Below are 18,095 nucleotides of genomic sequence, written 5' to 3'. Positions count from 1 at the left end.
TAGGACACAGAGATATTTGAATATGTACAGAGGATCCACTTGGTGCTAAAAAAAAAAAAATACTAAAAGAGATCAAGCATTTGATGGACACCAGTATGCATCAGTTTAGTGTTAGATATGAAATAATTTAAAAATCAAACCATTCTATTCAGTTAGTGCTACCATTCTCACCAACACTTGTCTCAAGATAGTTAACAAATATTTCTCACTTAATTCATTACCCTGTTCCCCCTACCCCACAACACGCTAGTAATTTCTCTCCAGAAAAGAAAGATATATACTATGCAGAGTTTTCTAGAAATGCTATGTTGTACAGACGCAGACACCGCTTCCCACTCCCCCGCCCAGTCAGTCACATGCAACTGCAGTGTGAGTTTCCAGGGTATTTCCACTGTAACCACACTAACATAGTCTTCACTTCACCGTCCCACCATGCTCACTGTAGCCTTGTGACTTGGTTGGCATTTCGTGGTCTGCTAAGGGTAAGGTGCTGGGTTCTGTTCTGATGGGGGGGGGGGGCCCTGTTGCCTGCAGCATCCACTCCCACCCCCACCGCCCCCACATGTCCATTTATGTCAAGTTTGCCTTTATCAACATCCTGCCTCCCGCCCCATGCCAACGGCCACGGCCTTAACTCTCAGTGGAAGTTGTTTTCGGGATTGGCCTTTGTCAGTCCTAGGTGCGCCCTACGCACTTCCTAGGTCTCTAGGAATGGGCGTTTACTTTTTTCTGCCCAAAGGGTACCCCTTAAAAGTTTCCAAGCTTAATATTCTCTATAATGAATTTAGAGCTTTACAAAGGATTTCCAAAGTCAGAGAAGCAACTGGGCTGTATGATGTCTTTTTTTATGCCCCAATCTGGTACCTGAGCCACTATAAACTTTCCATTTTTGGAGAGAAAGATAAACAGCCAGGTGAACTTGTGCCCCCTGCTGTATTTGTGGCCTCTGACCTGAGGCCTAAACTCAAAGAAGCTAAAAGCCTCTGGGGGATTATTCAGGTTTCAGAAAATAGTGCTTATCACACCAGGAGTTCGGTTTCTGGAAAGAGATCTAAAATCCCCCAGCTGAGTTCTGGATTCTCTCAAAGGCATCAGTTCCCACCTGTGGCTTGCCCAGATCCCTGGGATACCACAAGTCTGTTGAGCTTCAGTTTTTACGGCCATCTAAGCAAGTAACTTAGATTCAGGGAACTAAAAAGGAGTTGTGGAAGATTGTTCCCATGGTTCTCTTTTATTCTCTTCCCTAATCCCTCTTGTCCTGGCCACATAGTTGCAAATTAAAGAACTACTTGACCAATTCAAACAGGTTGATCATTTCATAGTTTTGAAACTTTCCAGAAATCAACTTGTTTTCCCATAAGTTCTTATTTTTCCCTGTATTCTGGAACTGTGTTCTCCTATTTTTTTTAATTTAATCTATTGCAATTGTTAAACAAGAAATGTCTAATGGTATAACACAACATCCTCCAACAGCTTGTTCTAAAACTGATTTTCTGAGCTTTTCAGTCATTGAGGAACTGCTCAGTGTTGAATGGTGGGAAACAGGGCACAGAAACGTCATGGCTCAGCCCTGGAGCTGGGAGAGCCTTGGGTTGGTTTCCAGCCCCACCCTGCCTGGCCCTGGGAACAGCCCTTGTTCTGTCCAGCTGCCAGTGAGGCCCTGTGCACCTCTGAGCACATAATGAACCCTCTGATGGTGGCAGCTGTAATGATGATACTGTGGGCCTTTCCTGGCCTGTCTTCCCAATTGCCTATTCCTGGCCTGTCTTCCCAGTTCCCTAATTGTTGGTTGTCTTGGTACCTTCTGCCTGAGAGTTCACGAACCTGAGTTTGTCAATAGCTTTGAGCTAAAGGTATTGATTCTGTAGGTGGTAGCTTGTGGCCCCACCCCTCAGAGTAACCTAAGAAGCACACACAGGAGATGAAGGCTCCAGGCTCTGTCAGCTGCGTCACAGAATGCCCGCCTTCATGGCTCCCGTAGGGTCAGAAGTCTGAGGCTAGTAATGAGGAGGAGAGCCAGCCCCATGCAAAACTTGACCACAGGAAAAAGCCTATCAGTGTAACCACTGAGCCAGGTAGGGTGTGACTAGCCTCTTAACACCCCTGAGCCTTCAGATCCTCAGTTACAAACCAGGAGTGGTAGACTAGGTGGTCACTAGGCCCCTTCATGGCCCTAGTATTTTGTGCCTTTGAAATTTTCACCATGGGCCCTGTAGCTGCTCCCGGCGACCCAGCATCCAGACCACCTTTCTTTCCATTTGTCCTCCCACCTGAGACGTCTCTGAATGGGAGCTCCCTCCTTCTGGTTCTTGCTGTCTGCCTCCCCATTTATCTCTGCTATTCTTGCTGTCTGCCTCCCCATTTATCTCTGCTAGATTAATTCATACTAAGATATTAATGGCTGACTAGTTTCATAGGTTTTATCCCACTGAAATTTGCATTTGTACAAACGTCACTGTGTGGGGGCTCCCCAGTTTGTCTCTGCTAGATTAATTAATACTGAGCTATTAATGGCTGACTAGTTTAATGGGCTTTTATTCAAGAGAAATTTGCATTTAAAAGAAAAACAACTCCAGGAGGGAGATAGGATCTCTAAATCCAAAGGAAAGCTCGCTCATGGTGAAGGTTTCAGGCACTGTAGGGTAGGCGGGAGCAGGGACCTCTGGTGACCTCAGCCGACAGCAAGATGTGGCTGTTTCTTGTGCTGCTTTTCTGCAGAGCCTGCTGCCCACAGGTAGTCGGGGGGCAAATTATGTCCAGAGGGGTGGCCCTCAGGAGTCTGAGTTCTGCTCTGAACTCACACCACTTGTGCTAGTGGGAGGTATAGTCACCTTTAGCATGAACGTGACTCAGTTATCAGATGGTCCCCACCCCTTTCTAGGCACAGCAGTTTCCTTCTTTAAAGACCTGTCCCACACTGAGACAGTCAGCAACCATACCTGAATTTCATGTGTGCACCAATACAACAAACTAATGAAGTTACCGAAATACAATGTAACAACTGTGATTTTCAGAATGAGCGAACACCTGTCCCAGGCAGTTGTGACGCACCCATGCCGAAATCAACCTTTCCTTTTACTAACGCCATTTGAAATTTAATGGCTGAGAATCACAGGCCTTCGATACAAGCTGACTTCTATAGCTTTTTCAAGTCCAACAATGCTATGCTGATATCTGTGCTTTCATAGATATCAAGGAATTCTTCCAAGGTCCAGAAGGGAAACGGTCTACCACAGGTCATCCAGTTAGCTTAAAAGGAGAAATAAGCCCAGATTCTCTGCCCTTCAATTATCTGCCCCCTTCCCCATACTCTCTTATCTACAGCTCTTTAAAAATCTGATGAGTAAGTCACCCATATATTAAGTCAAGAGCTTATAGGCTCTGCAGTCTACTCTTCTGAGCCACTCCTAAAGAGTCTAAATGCAGGCAATTGTATCCCTGTGCTCAAAGCACTATGGCCTCACCTGTGCTTTGTGGACTTCTCAGAAGATTCAAAGAATTGATGGAATCACGGCTTGTGAAAGGCGAGCATTTTGAAAATCCTCCTGCCTTGTCTTGTTCCTGCATCAGGCTGAGGCTGGTCTGTTCTCTCTACCCCCACAGGGCACCAGACACAAGGACCACATCAAAATGAGCCCCCTTCAGTGTCTGAGAGCTCAACAGAGAATGAGTGAGCCCTAGTCTTATCCAAAGAAAGGAGCCTCACATCTCCCCAAATGCCCATGTGTCCTTGTGTCAACATTCCCACCCACCTCCTTGGGCTGTGCAGTGGCTCGCACCTGTAATCCCAGCACTTTGAGAGGCCAAGGCAGGAGGATTGCTTGATGCCAGGAGTTCAAGACCACCCTAAACAACATAAGGAGACCCCCCCCTCATCTCAACATAAAATTTTAAAAATTAGCCAGGCATGGTGGTGTGCATGTATAGTCCTAGCTAGTTGGGAGGCTGAGGTAGGGAAATCACTGGAGCCCAGGCGTTTGAGGCTACAGTGAGCTACGATTGCACCACTGTACTTTAGCTTAGGAGAACGAGACCTTGTCTAAAAATAAAAAATAAAAACCTACCTTCCTCCCTTGTAGCCACATTTCTCAACCCAGCATCTCTGCCTGGAGACCTGAAACCCCATGTGATGTAAAGAAAACAAAATGACAAAGTCAACCTGCTCAGGAGCAATTTGAAACAATGCAGGTAGTTTGGAAAACTGTCCCCATAAAGAGAAGGGCAGCTTGGGGAGGGGACAGGAGCGCCCTCTTCCCTTTTTCAAACTGAGATGCTTAGCCTAGAGCCTGCCAAGGTCCAAAGGATGTCCCCGTACACACAGCACTGTTTACTAAAATAAAAAACATCTTAAATATTTCTTTCAGCTCGGAATGAACAAGAGGAACAGGAGGAGAAGAGAGAGATCAAGAGGAGGCTAACCCGAAAGGTGAGCTGGTTCTCCAAGCCAAGAGCTGGGACAGGAGAGGGTGGGCTGCCCACCACATCTCTGCCCTCTGCTGGCCTCGCTGCCTGGTTCCTCTCCTCCTGGGTCAGAGGGCACCACTCTCTTACCTCTAAGACCTCTGCACTCAGCTTCATGACCCTCCACCCGGTCCTTTTGGTTGGTGGCATTCAATGTTGTTTGATTTTGTGGCACCCACCTACTCCCAAACAACTTGATGGCTATTGTGTTACATTTTTGATTATACTAAATATTTTGTTTTAAAAAATTCACTATAATGCCATTAAGTAATGGGAAATTCATAATCAGAATCAGTAGTTCAAAGGCCAGGTGCAATGGTTCATGCCTATAAACCCAGTACTTTGGGAAGCCAAGGTGGGTGGATAGCTTGAAGCCAGGAGTTCAAGACCAGCCTGGGCAACATGGTAAAATGCTGTCTCTGCTAAAATAAATGTACAAAAACTAGCTGGGCATGGTGATGTGCACCTGTAGGCCCAGGTACATGTTAGTCTGAGGCGAGAGAATTGCTTGAGTCCAGCAGTTAGCTGAGATCGCACCACTGCACTCCAGCCTGGGCGACAGAGCAAGAATGTCTCCCCTCCCCCCTAAAAAAATTACTAGTTCAAATATTACACAACTATTTGCTAAGACCCCGGGAAAGTATGGACTTTTTTTTTTTCCAACCCTATTTCCCAATTCCTAGGGAAAGATACTATTCTTTCCCTAGGAATTAAGAACTATGCGACTTTATTAGGCTAAATTGTGAAAGAACTGACAAAATTTAAAGAAGACATTTGAGAAGGGCATAGATAAAAGTCATAACATTGGAATTTTAATATATTCTTAACCCCCAAAATAGATGTTTGGCAGAGCATTCGTTCCACGCAAGTGTCCTCTTTCATAATAAACTCATGGTGAAGGCTATTCCTGGATGATGTTGAAAAGTTTAATTAACTGATGACATGCAAGATGTAATACTCTCTTCTGTCTGATGAAGTCAGAGTGTTTTTAATCAGCCTCCTACAGTGACCATCTTGAGAGAAAGATACTCATATCTTAGCGACAGTCAAGAGGCCCGTTAACATTAATCTTAAAAGGGTTTATTAGTGGATTCTTCTCCCCAGAAATATCACACAAAGGAAGAAATTCAGAGATCCTGAAATATCATACCAATTATTAAGGTGATGGTTTATATTTCTCAACACTTTCTCTCCCTGAGAGCATCCCAAATACCTGGTGACAAGCCAAATGCCAACACAATTAACAAGAGCAGGATAAACAAGAACCTGAATGGCCAGAGGACTGGCTGGCGTCAGCCTGGTGGAGACTAGAGCGAAAGCTAAGTGACCTCACCAACCAGTTGCTGTCCCACCTGTGAAGGCTGGATCCTTTACATCCTTAAGCCCACCCACTCTTTGGACTCAGGGGGCAGTTTTTACTGAGATTAAGTAGTGAGAAGAGCAGGGGAGATGCATTAGCTTTTTTTCATGGTGTCCTTGAAATGACAGGGATTTGAAGAAGACACTGTGATAAACTTTCATTTCTGATACAGAAAGATCTAGACACTTAGGGAAAAAAATTGTTTAAATCAGATTTTCATCAAATTTTTCAGGATTGGTGGCTGGACCCCCAAAATTCCCCAAATTTTAAGGTTGCTTACTAAAAGATGGTCACAGAGAAATACTTAGACATTTATTTAATTCCTGTCTCTTAACAAAGTTGATATGATTTTATGGAGAACCTGACTAATTGCATGATGTGGCAATAGGCAAGGAGAGTCTTCCTTTCCATGCCCATCTCCCTAGGGTGGGTAACACTAGGGATGGGGACCCCAAATAGTTCGTAATTTTTGCAGGTCTCCACAATCATAATTGCCTCTTTCTCCTGCTCACCTCTCCTTTCTTCCCCGTGGGAAATGGCCTTGGAATTTTATCATTTGCCTTCCCCTGGGACTGGCTGGGGGAATTAGAAATAATGAGCCTGAAAGAAGGGGATAACTGCTTCTAAGAGAGAGGCTGGAAGGACAGAGGGGCAGCTTCTGCATCTGCTTTTTCGGGCAGAGATGTGATGCCTGCCAGCAGGTAGGGAACCTACATCATCACTTGCTGGCCCTGTGCAGGTTCTTTTCCTCTTGGGCCCTTATTACACTGAGACCAGACACCAGTGGTGGTGGCTCCTTTTCAGTGACTTATCCTCAGCCCAAGGATTTCTTCAATAAAGTTCTATTTCATTGTAATGCACTAGTAAGAAAAATTAAAAATAAACATGGTAACTGAGGCTGATAGCAACAGACCAGTCATTTTCTTCAACCAAATTGGGACTAATATAAAAAGTACATGTTTTGCCTTTTAAAAAACATGCCTGTGGCCAGGCATGGTGGCTCATACCTGTAATCCCAGGACTTTGGGAGGCCGAGGCAAGTGGATCACGAGGTCAAGAGCTTGAGACCAGCCTGGCCAACATGCTTAAACACCACCTGTATAAAAAACTAGCTAGGTGTGGTGGTGGATGCCTGCAATCCCAGCTACTCGGGAAGCTGAGGCAGGAGAATCACTTGATCCTGGGAGGCGGAGGTTGCAGGGAGCCAAGTTTGCACCACTGCACGCCAGCCTAGACAACAGAGTGAGACTCTGTCTCAAAAACAAACAAAAATCAACATGCCTGCCTGCCTTCCCCTTCAAAAAAAAAAAAAAAGATGCTAGCTGGCTAAGTGGATGAATGGATGGATACGTGCCTGGGAGGGAGGAGGAAAGGAAAAAAATACATTTGGGTTTAAGTTGTATTCAAAGTAGAATCTGGGGCTAGGCACAGTGGCTCTCTCCTGTAATCCCACCACTTTGGGAGGCTGAGGTAGGCAAATCATAAAGTCAGGAATTTGAGACTAGCCTCTCCAATATGGTGAAAACCCATCTCTACTAAAAAACACAAAAATTAGCTGGGCATGGTGGTGCATGCCTGTAGTCCCAGCTACTCAGGAGGCTGAGACAGGAGAATCACTTGAACCCGGGAGGTGGAGGTTGCAGTTAGCTGCGATTGTGTCACTGCACTCCAGCGTGGGTGACAGAGTAAAGAAAATAGAATTTGGGTCTTAAGTTACTTTTTTTTCCTTTTGTTTAAATTGGTTGCACATATTATTGCTGCAATACACAATACAAATGCTACCACTCACTGCCCCCTACTCCTTCTACCACCCCATTATTCCCAGAAAACCTGACTTTGCCTGCAAAGACTATTTTTGCAGCATTCAAGGAAAGGCCTCAGGTGCCAGATGCCCCAAGGGCTACAGCCAGCAGCGGCCAAAGGTGCATCTTCTGAGCCCTTTGTGGTCAGCGGCATGAGCCCACGCACACAGAGGAGCATCCTGGTGGCCGTTAGTTAGTGCTGGGATTTGTGCACTAACTGCAACTGTCAGGGGCAGCAGCCAGCTGCATCCTCACTCATTCCCTCTGAGCACTTGGGTGCAGTGTGGTCTTCGATTGGAAAGGCGGTATCTAAGGCCCCACAATGTTCAGACACAAGAAGCCATCACTGACCTGCAGTGTTTATGCTTGCTTTGCAGTTCATCTAGACTCTGCCATAGATACTATATTAGTAAAATCCGGGTCACAATTTCCAGGAAGAGAAATTTGAAAATTAGGGCTTAACAACTTTTCTTACATCATGGGGCACTTAGAAAATAACACCTGGGGCTGGGCATGGTGGCTTTTGCCTGTAATCCCAGCACTTTGGGAGGCCAGGAATGGTGGATCACTTTAGATCAGGAGTTCAAGACCAGCCTGGGCAATATGGCGAAACTCCACCTCTACTAAAAATACAAAATTTAGCTGGGCAAGGTGGTGCACACCTGTAATCCCGCTACTCAGGAGGCTGAGGCAGGAGAATTACTTGAACCCAAGAGGTGGAAGTTGCAGTGAGCCAAGATCATTGCATCAGTGAACTCCAGCCTGGGCAGCAGAGTGAGACTCCATCTAAAAAAAAAAAGAAAAATGAAAGAAAATAATACCTTGTCCAGCCTCTTGGGGTAAACTCGACAAGTCCTGAGGAGCACAGACAGGATCCTGAGTAGGAGTCTGTTTATCCAGAGTAAATATGGCAAACGTTGCATGTTTTTATGTATTTTAATTATAGCACAAAATCTCCCTGCACTCACATTGCAGAGAACACATTTTGGAGTCAGGATGACCGCTATTTTTGTTTACGGTGACCACAGCCATAACAGCCTGGGAAGCCTGTGGGTTCCCGCAACAGGCCCACACTGGTGCCAGAATGTTGTCCTGCCCAAGAAAGCCAAGGGAGGGCTACATGCAGTTTAGGCAAGGGGTAGCCAGAGCCTGCTGAAACCCTGATCTCCAGAGCTTCCTGCCCTTGGCCAAGAGGGAGCTACAGGCCTGCCTTGGCCCTGTTCAGGGTGTGATAGCATCTGCCACTCTTATCTGGTATCTGCCAGCCATCTTCTAATTGTGGTCTGCCAGCATGGGAGCAAGTTGGAACATTCTCACATCAGCCAAGGTGTCTGGCAGCTGCCTGATGCAGAGTCAGAACCGCCAGGGTGGTTTGGACTCCATTGTGTTTGTTTTGTGGGCCTGAGTTGCAAGATTCTATAAGATCATATCTTCTAGTAATAGAATTACACATAGCCTAGGGCTTGGAGGGAAAATGGCTTTTAAATAACATTGGTGGAACATCAATTGGCAGCATCCTAAAGGAAGCAACTGTATTGCTCCAGGAGAAATAACCCTGGTGACAGGAAGAGATAATAGAAATATCAGCCTTACGTTACTGAAGTATTGGAAGGGTGTTCATGGATAATATCGGGACATGGCAAAATACATTATCCATCTTGCTTTTACTTGTTTCATCCCTCATTCCTGCAGCCCTTCACCATGGACCATCCGAAGGGCTGGTCCATAAATGTGCCTTTTTCTGTACTTACTCAGCTCCACCTTTGTTGACTGACCTTCCCCTTGAACTTCTTGCAGAGGGCTGTCAGTAATGTTTGAGCTGACCTCTTCAACCGGCAGATTCCCATCCCTGCATACCCCCGAGTTTGCATACCATTTGCATGTACACTTTTTTGTATCTAAAACACACACAAGTGCAAATTCATCTTGCAGAAAGCACTCAGTGTGACACACAGATGTGGACTCACAAATCCAAAATAAGACAGAATCGCTGTAGAATGTCCCTGTCACCTGGTGGGAGTAGGATAGATAAGAAAAAATCCACAACAGGTGCCCACAGCCAAACAGAAAGACAAGCTTATGGTAAAGACTAGGACTCAGCAGTGTTAGGAAGACAGAGACTGTTTATTATCGATTTTTATAGGTGTATAAACAGTATTGTGAATATGTTTTAAAGTCCTAATCTTTAGATATTCTATACTGAAATATACACAGATAAAATGATATTGATGCCTGTGACTTGTTTCAAAGAAATCCACATGTGGATGTAGTCAAGAGTTGACAATTGGTGAAGGTGGTGATAATGCACCAAATTCATTATATCAGCCTCCTTCCTTCTATTGAAAGTTTACATAATAAAAGGTTTTGTTTAAGTTTTAAAAAAAATTAGAGTTTGGCCTAGAGGGGATGTAAGGGATAATAAAGCTCTCTCTTAGGATCTAGGAAGGTCCCAGTTCCAAGAGTCAGGAGACTTGGGTCCCTCCCACCCACCACCCACCCCCGCCCCTCACTCACTGTGTGTCCCATCCATCGCCTTGCCGTATTTTCCACACCTGCAAGTTCACAGACAAGACCAAGTGCCATGGTCGACCCCTCTGGCTGACTGGGTCCATCTCTCTTCCCTCCCTGCAGCTCAGTCAAAGGCCCACGGTGGAAGAGCTTCGGGAAAGGAAGATCCTTATCCGCTTCAGTGACTATGTGGAGGTGGCTGACGCTCAGGACTATGACCGCAGGGCAGATAAGCCGTGGACCCGCCTCACCGCTGCCGACAAAGTAAGCAGAGGGGAGCACTGGAGAGTGGGAGGCAGGGCCATCTGCTGGGTGTCTCACTGGGCTCACCACTGGGGACCCTACAGGCAGACCTGCAGCCAGGCCTCAGCCGCCATCCCATAACAGAGTGCTGGGACCCCAATACCTTTCCCCAGAGGCCACAGATAATCTGTGGAGAGGCCACTGAATTGGAGAAGACACAAGCCACATAATACTGTGCCTGCTTTACAAGAGGAATAGCAGCAGCCTAGGAGACTGTGCCCAAGAAAGAGAATAGCATTGGATAGGCACAGACAGGTGAAGGCACGAGGCCTCAGGCTCATCACAGACCTTCCGTATAGGGGACAGTGCTGCCAGCACCCAACAGGGGATTCACCAAACCAAAAGACAAAGTGACCACATAACCTCAGGAGAGCAATAGTGAACAAATCAAAAAGACATCACAGGCCGGGCACAGTGGCACACGCCTGTAATCCCAGCAGTTTGGGAGGCCGAGGCAGGCTGATCATGAGGTCAGGAGTTCGAGAATAGCCTGACCAATATGGTAAAACCCCATCTCTACTTAAAAAAAAAAAATAGCTAGGCATGGTGGCAGGCACCTGTAATCTGAGCTACTCAGGAGGCTGAGGCAGGAGAATCACTTGAACCCAGGAGACAGAGGTTGCAGTGAGCCAATATCGTGCCACTGCACTCCAGCCTGGGCAACAGTGTGAGAGTCGATCTCAAAAAAAAAAAGATGTCACAAAACATATCTCACTGCCCTAAACCACCGATTGAGAAAACAAAAAGAATAATCTGAGGTTGAGTTTGTTATTTAAGAAAAGCAGTGATGCCAATGAGAAATAATTTTCTGTCTACTAGATGAGGTATCCAAATGAAGCTCTGGTAATCCTCTTGATTCTACTCTGGTTGCCATGAGGAACTGGATGGAGGGTTAAGGGTATTTTTAAAAATGTAGCCTGGGCCAGGTGCAGTGGCTCACACCTATAATCTCAGCACTTTGGGAGGCCAAGGTGGGTGGATTGCTTTAGGTCAGGACTTAGAGATCAGCCTGACCAACAGAGTGAAACCCCGTCTCTACTAAAAATACAAAATTAGCCAGGCATGGTAGTGCAGGCCTGTAATCCCAGTTACTTGGGAGGCTGAGGCAGCAGAATTGCTTGAACCTGGGAGGTTGAGGTTGCAATGATCCGAGATCACACCATTGCACTCCAGCCTGGATGACAAGAGCGAGACTCTGTCTCAAAAAAAAAAAAAAAAAGTAGTCTGGAATAATGATTCTGCCCAACGTGTAGGTGATGATGGAAACTACGGAGTGTGTTGGGGCCTTCTGCTCAACAGTCCGGCCTTCACTCTGTCCATTTCAGGGACCAGGGGTTTTCTTATACGATACAGCAGCAAGTCATCTACAGCCCAGGCTGGCTGCATTATCACCAACCCTTGGTACAGGAATTGTAAGAAACATGTATGCAGACACACTGCTGCACTCTGATGGGACTGGGTGGGAATGAAGTGGCCAGAAGCAGATAGACTTCTCCCAGAGATGATCACAGGTGGGTCAACCCATAGACATGATGTGTGGAAGACCATGCCCTCCTCTGTAAACACAGCATTCACATCTTCCCTGCAAGGGAATATGTGGGAGCTACCCAAGAACTGGCACTGCCATGTCCCAGACAGACAAACCCAGCTCCCCAGGAGTGTGTCATCTAAATATGAACAGAGGAAGGGGCTTCCACTCTTGTCCTATTTGTCCTCTCCTGACCACTCTCTCACTGTGGTGTGCTTGCAAGGATAAGGGTATTAGCAAGTGTGCAAGGAAACCACAGGCGTCTCTACTTGCACCCTTGTAGAATTCTGAGTAGCTCTCAAGCCGAAAACATATACAGTTTCTCGATGGCTGTTGGGGACAGAAGACAAAGCATGGGGTGCTCCCCCTACCCCGTCACCCCAGCACCCAAAGCAGCTTAAAGCTAAGCAAGCCTTCTTTTCCTGGCGAGGCCATTCTGATCCTACATGAAGACTTTCAATCCTCAAACTCCTGAGGCCTTGATATTCCCATCAAAGCAAGTATCAGCCATAGACAGAGCTATGCAGGAAGGCACATGTTTGCAATTTCCACCCCCCGAGGAAGGAGTGAGGCTGTCTGCAGCCTTAGCTGCCTTCTCTATCAGCCTCTCCTCCTCCCCTGCTCCCTCGTGACCTCTCTTTGCTGACTGATTCCAGGCCCTGCCACCCTGGACAGTACTGTAAGGATGGGGTGATTCGGGATCATCTCCGAACATGCAAGGTTATTGAAAACATATCTCCCATGGCGAAATACATCACTGAAGAGTCAGAAAAGTTGTAAAAGAGCAAAAGCAAAGGGTTAGTAGGGAGCTGTCCATCACCTGTCCCTCTAATTTGGTTGGAGAATTTGATCCACACCTTCTGAAAGTCTCCACCTGGAGACATCACTGTGCCTGTGCTGAGCTTTGTTTATTTAGAGAAGATGAGAAGTTGACATTTACTGTGTTCTTGGGCCCCCAGGAGTGTGGGGTAGGTGTATACCACCATTGATCCCTCAATGCCACAGCTCTGTGAAAAGAGGAAGAAAAATACACTTGGGCAATAGTCTGTCATCATTTCCAATTTAGATTTAGGGAAGGAGGGGAATCTTTGTTCTAAAGGACATCTCAGGTGATTTTTCTTCCTCCCATTAAGGAATTCATCTTAAACTTGTTTGTCTTTGTGCAAGAAGAAAATTATGCTGTTAGGAATAAAATGAAAGGGGAGTTCCTTTCTGTCTCTCCCCATGCACACTGATGGGTCTCTCTTGATTCCAGGCTGCCATCCGCAAGGAGCTCAATGAATTCAAAAGCACTGAGATGGAAGTTCATGAATTGAGTAGACACTTAACAAGGTTAGTACTGAAGGTTTTTCCTTTTTTTTCCCCTCAAATTGTAATATTTATCTCCAAATGAAGCTCTCCCACTTGCGGGTCACGAGTGGGTTGGTGGTGCCACGAGAGGGAAGATAATAGGAAGGTAGGTATGCGGTTCCACTGAGGTTACTGAAACGAGGAAGAGGAACACAGATGGCCCAGGCTAAAAGCAGCTTTCTCCAAAGTCTGAGTTTCACTCATTTAAACTAAAGGTCTGATAAGCACCAGACTACTAACAACCCCAAGGTGGGTTTTCATGAAAACTTAGGTCAAGGAGAAATGATTGTTGCCAGTTTGCAAACAGGCAGCAGAAACCTGAACAAAATACAAAGTCCACGTGGGACTTCCAAAGTGGACTGCTTCTGTTATTCCCTGACATTCTCCCTGACAGTCCGGAATGATGATAATATTTGGGAAAGCTGAGGCACAGAGTCATTAAGAGGCATATATAAGGTCACATGGCTAGTTAGCAACAGAGCCATTGACTTAATTCTGACTTTCTTTTGAGGGGAACATTAAGAAAAATAAGATGTAGCAAGTATTTAGTCTAGAGACTCAGAGATATGGATTGGGTTCTGCACCTTGCGGCTGGATCCAAGATGATGGCAGGGGCTGGAGGCCACCAGGGCTGCCCCAGAGGAAGCTATTTCAAAACCAGGTGCATGTTCAGTGGCACTCCTGTGGGATGATGGTGGGAAGCTTGCACCTCCCTCTCAGTCAGGAACCTCCTGAGGAAAGAGATTGGACTGTTGAATCGCACACCTTTGGCAGCCCCTCGGTCTTGATTTAATTATTTGTTTCCTTAGGTTTCACCGACCTTAACAGTCAAATTCCTCTTGAGTGCTATGCTGTCTTCAAAACATAAATTTATAAGAACCGTAAGTGCTGGTATTTATTCACTTCCCCATTACGATGTAAATCTTCTGAACTGCCTTTTTTAAAAAAGAAGAAAAATCAAGGAAACACAATCAGGATATTATGTGTGAAAACGCGAAAGTGATGGCTCAGGGGTCCGAGCCGCTGGTCCCACTTCTGACACCAAAATGCGTCCCAACCCCCGGCAGTGCCAAGGGCATTGGCAGGGCCCTGACTGAAGACTTCCCGGCAGGTGGAACAGTCCTTGTCCTCTCCAACCAGGCCCAGCAGGCACTGCCTTCATGAAGTCTCCAGCAAACCTCTTCCTCACAAGTGTCTGTCACCTGAGTCCAAAGAAAGTTGAAAGGGTGGGTTTGTTTTATGGCGGGGGGTACTGTGCAAAGCTAATGATCTGGTTGGACTTCTACACTTGGCCAAATGTACTGGCTCCAGACATGACATCTGGCTTGGGGGCCCTTTGGAGGTGACACCAAGAGGGAGGGAGCACTTATCAGTTGCCCCTGGCTTTTCCCTCCAGCCACCACCCACAAAGTGAACAAAAGGGAAGGGCCCATTTCTGGGAGAGCCTGGCTGCCTCCTGGCAATAAAGGCTGGCACTGAGCATCTATCCTGCCCCCCGCCTGAGCTGAGCTGCCTTTCAGGAAGCTCTGGTTTAGATGGGGAAAGTTGTCATGTGCTCAGTTCAAATAATCAACCCATCTGTGTTCAGAGAGTCCAATGTCATGAGTGATCCATGCACACTCACAGCCATTGCTAAGGTACTCCTGTGCTATTTATAAGTCTGAGTGGGAGGACCCTGTTGAACCCTGTGGGATCAGAAACTGCTTGGCTGACATTTACTTTCTTTGTGTGCCTCAGAGCCGGTGAGTATGTGGCTTGGGAGTTCATAGCTTCTGTGTATAGGACCAGTGCATGCAGGCCAGAAACCATTCATGTAGGACTGGCTTTCCAGCCACCAAGGGACTGGTACTCCAGAACCACTCCATGGCCTTTTTTTTTTGAGGGGGGGCGGCGCTGAAGAGTTTCTGTGAAGGAGCCTCAGAGTTGGGCATGTGCCAGAATCAGGCCGACACCAGCCACACCTGCCCACAGTGCCCTTTTCTGCTCCAGTTGGTCCAGAGAGCTCCTCCCTCTCATGATGCTATCGAGCATGACTGCAGGTGTGTCTCTGACAGGGACATCCAGGGTTGGGTGTGCAATGAGGCCAGGACCTTCCTAGACCCTAACGAGCATCCTAATGAGGCCCACTGTAGCTTTCATTTTTCTTCCTAACAGAGCTCTCTCGCCTTCTGGGGTGACTCCATAGTTACCCCAGTCTTTCTAGGTGGTGGCACGCTCTCCACCACACATGTCCAGGATTTAGAAAGATGCCAGCTTGGCCTTTCCAAAAAGTTAACCAGTCTTCCCACCACAAACCCTGTGGGAGCAGGTTACTCTTAGGATGCACACCTGTCAATGAGGCCATTACATTTTTTGCAGGCATGAACGGCTCCCATGTAGGCACTAACCCAGGAGCCAGACAGCTGCTGGAAGAGTTCCAGACAGCTCTTTGGGCAGTGCCTCCAGCTGCAGCTTTGCCTTGCCACCTGGAGCCAGCACGCCTCTGCCCGACCCAAGGAGGATGCGATCACTAGATCTATTTTTCTTTTTCTTTTTTTTTTTTTTTTTTTTGACTGTTGAATCTGAATAGTTCCTGCTGTGGGGAGAGGTATTGTTCAGGGAAAATGTGATTGGGATTTTATTGTGACTGTAAACACAGTCTTCCCGAAAGACTTACTGACGTTTGAATGTGCAAATGGTATGACGAAAGATGTAGGGCTCTTTCGTTGAATTCCTCTATGGCAGGCAGGTAGGCACGTGTTCCAGGTGGAGGTGCCTGCCGGCCATGCTTTGAGTCTGAACTTCCTCTAACTGCAGCTGGGTTCCCCAGCATGACGGTCCTCACTGGCCAGGAGCGAGTCCTAAAGAAACTCATTCCATTGACTGGACTCCTCCCATGATAGGCCTGGCCCGTGGCTTCTCTGCTGGCCTTAGTTCTTGGCCCTTCAGATTCCCTGGGATATAAGGCCCAAGTGGCTCTCCCTGCAGCCAGCCAGCAAGCAGCCCAAGGTTTCCGCCCAAAGTGCCCTCATGTTGTAGTCCACTTTGTGCATGGAAGAAATTGAACACAATTTCCACTGCTCTTCCTGCAGGGCCTGTTTTCCAGAAGTCACTTGCTCAGACTGAGGGGTGCACCTCCCCTGCCATCGACAGGTCCTGCGCCTTCAGGATGGGCTATTTCAAGCCCATTGTAAGTGGCTCTTACACAGGCTCAGCAACCTCTGTGGCCTGCAGGATGGGCCCTCTATCGCTTTCCTTACTTAAAACCTTAAGGTCTTTCTAGAGATCTATTCAAATTTCTTTTTATTTTCTACAATGTCAAGACAACTGCAGCAATTCATGTTACTCTCCAAGAGGACAATTTGACATTAATTAAGGGAAGAAATTAAAAGGTGCGCTAGATGACTTCAAATGCATCTTTTTTTGAAAAAGCTGCAGTTGGCAAGTCAAAGTTTATTTTGTGTGTGTAAATTCCCAGTTGAGCATTTTTTTTCATGTGGATTAGACATTGAGAGACCCTGCCCCCAATCAATGACTGATGAAGAGACCACCATCAGCCTACTAGCTTTTTTTTTAATGGCTGATATATTCATCTCCAAAGGCCCTCAAAGCACTGTAGAACTTCTAAAACTTTAGCCTTTGTCAGATTAGAGAAACCAAACAACGTGACGATAAATGTGATGAAAAGCTCTGAGTTTATTTTTCTCCCGCTTCTGAACATGTATTTATTTTTATTTGCCGAATGAAAATCGTGGTGTGTTGCTTCAATGAATGGAATTTCAGGCTCTCCCTGTGCACAGCTGGTGGGCAAAGGTCACCTTAAATGACTTTTTCTCCCTATTTGTCTGTTAATCCCCAGACCAGTTGCATTTTCCAGTTGCTTCCTGGGTATCTGTACATAGTTTGTCTTTGTATAGGAGTGAGTGTGGTGACCGTCAATCCCCTGATCTCCCAGGTTCTAATTTAAAAGATGACAACTGTATGAGGAAAACGATGTAAATAGAGAATACAAATTGAACTGGATCTCTGTGGCCTAGGTTTTGTACATACAGAAACTGCATGGTATTTAAATTATTGTTTGTCTCTGATGATGTATGCAGTTTCTTTAAAAACAAACCAAAAAAAGTCTAAAAAAAAAAAAACCACACAAACCCTTGACTCTGTGTGTTTTATCAACCAGCAGCAGAAACCACCACCAGTGCTTTGGGAAAGGATGGGGGAATGGGAGAGGTTGGCTCCTCTGCAAAATCTATAGCAAGAGTGAGTGGACACACAGGGCAACCACTTGTCTCTGGTATTATTGGGGGAAGGAAGTATTGTAGCACATACATTAACTTTCTAGAAGACTTTTGTACTTTTTTTCCTCATCCTTTTTATAAGAATATCTAAAATGTCAACTGTCCTTTGAATGATCTGGGAATAATGAACATAAATTTAACTTGTGAAATCACTCAGGGTCATCTCTGTAGTATCAGGGATCACTTTGGACTGTCACTGCAACCAAGCAAAACCCCCAGGCAACTTTGTTGAGTGCTTATCTCTATTATATTGCCGTGGAGTCTCACTCTGTCACCCAGGCTGGGGTGCAGTGGTATGATCTCTGTTCACTACAACCTCTACCACCTCCTGGGTTCAAGAGATTCTCCTGCCTCAGCCTCCCAGTAGTTGAGACTACAGGTGTACACCATCACACCTGGTTTTTGTTTTGTATTTTTAGTACAAACGGGATTTCACTATGCTGGCCAGGCTGGTCTCAAACTCCAGACCTCAGGCAATCCACCTACCTCGGCCTCCCAAAGTGCTG

At 46.3% G+C, this 18,095-nt stretch overlaps 1 protein-coding gene across 27 annotated transcripts in view; it reads left to right on the top strand.

The window, feature by feature from the left end:
- The window catches only part of PHACTR1 (phosphatase and actin regulator 1), a 586,860-nt gene extending 569,418 nt beyond the window's left edge, over positions 1-17,442 (top strand). For 21 of the 27 annotated variants that reach the window (XM_054254802.2, XM_035294894.3, XM_054254801.2 and 18 more), the window contains 4 exons: positions 4,365-4,426; positions 10,255-10,395; positions 13,218-13,294; positions 14,122-17,442. In XM_054254802.2, coding sequence (XP_054110777.1) covers positions 4,365-4,426; positions 10,255-10,395; positions 13,218-13,294; positions 14,122-14,137 — 296 coding nt within the window. In that variant the 3' untranslated portion in view covers positions 14,138-17,442. Of the gene's footprint in view, positions 1-4,364; positions 4,427-10,254; positions 10,396-13,217 lie in introns of all 27 variants that reach the window. The other 6 variants (XM_054254799.2, XM_035294896.3, XM_078368334.1 and 3 more) reach the window with 1 other exon arrangement.
- The last annotated feature ends 653 nt before the right edge of the window (positions 17,443-18,095 follow it).

This window comes from Callithrix jacchus, chromosome 4, assembly GCF_049354715.1.
Source record: "Callithrix jacchus isolate 240 chromosome 4, calJac240_pri, whole genome shotgun sequence".
NCBI lineage: Eukaryota > Metazoa > Chordata > Mammalia > Primates > Cebidae > Callithrix > Callithrix jacchus.
Note: the sequence above shows the minus strand (reverse complement) of the source record. Positions and strands in the feature narration are given on the sequence as shown.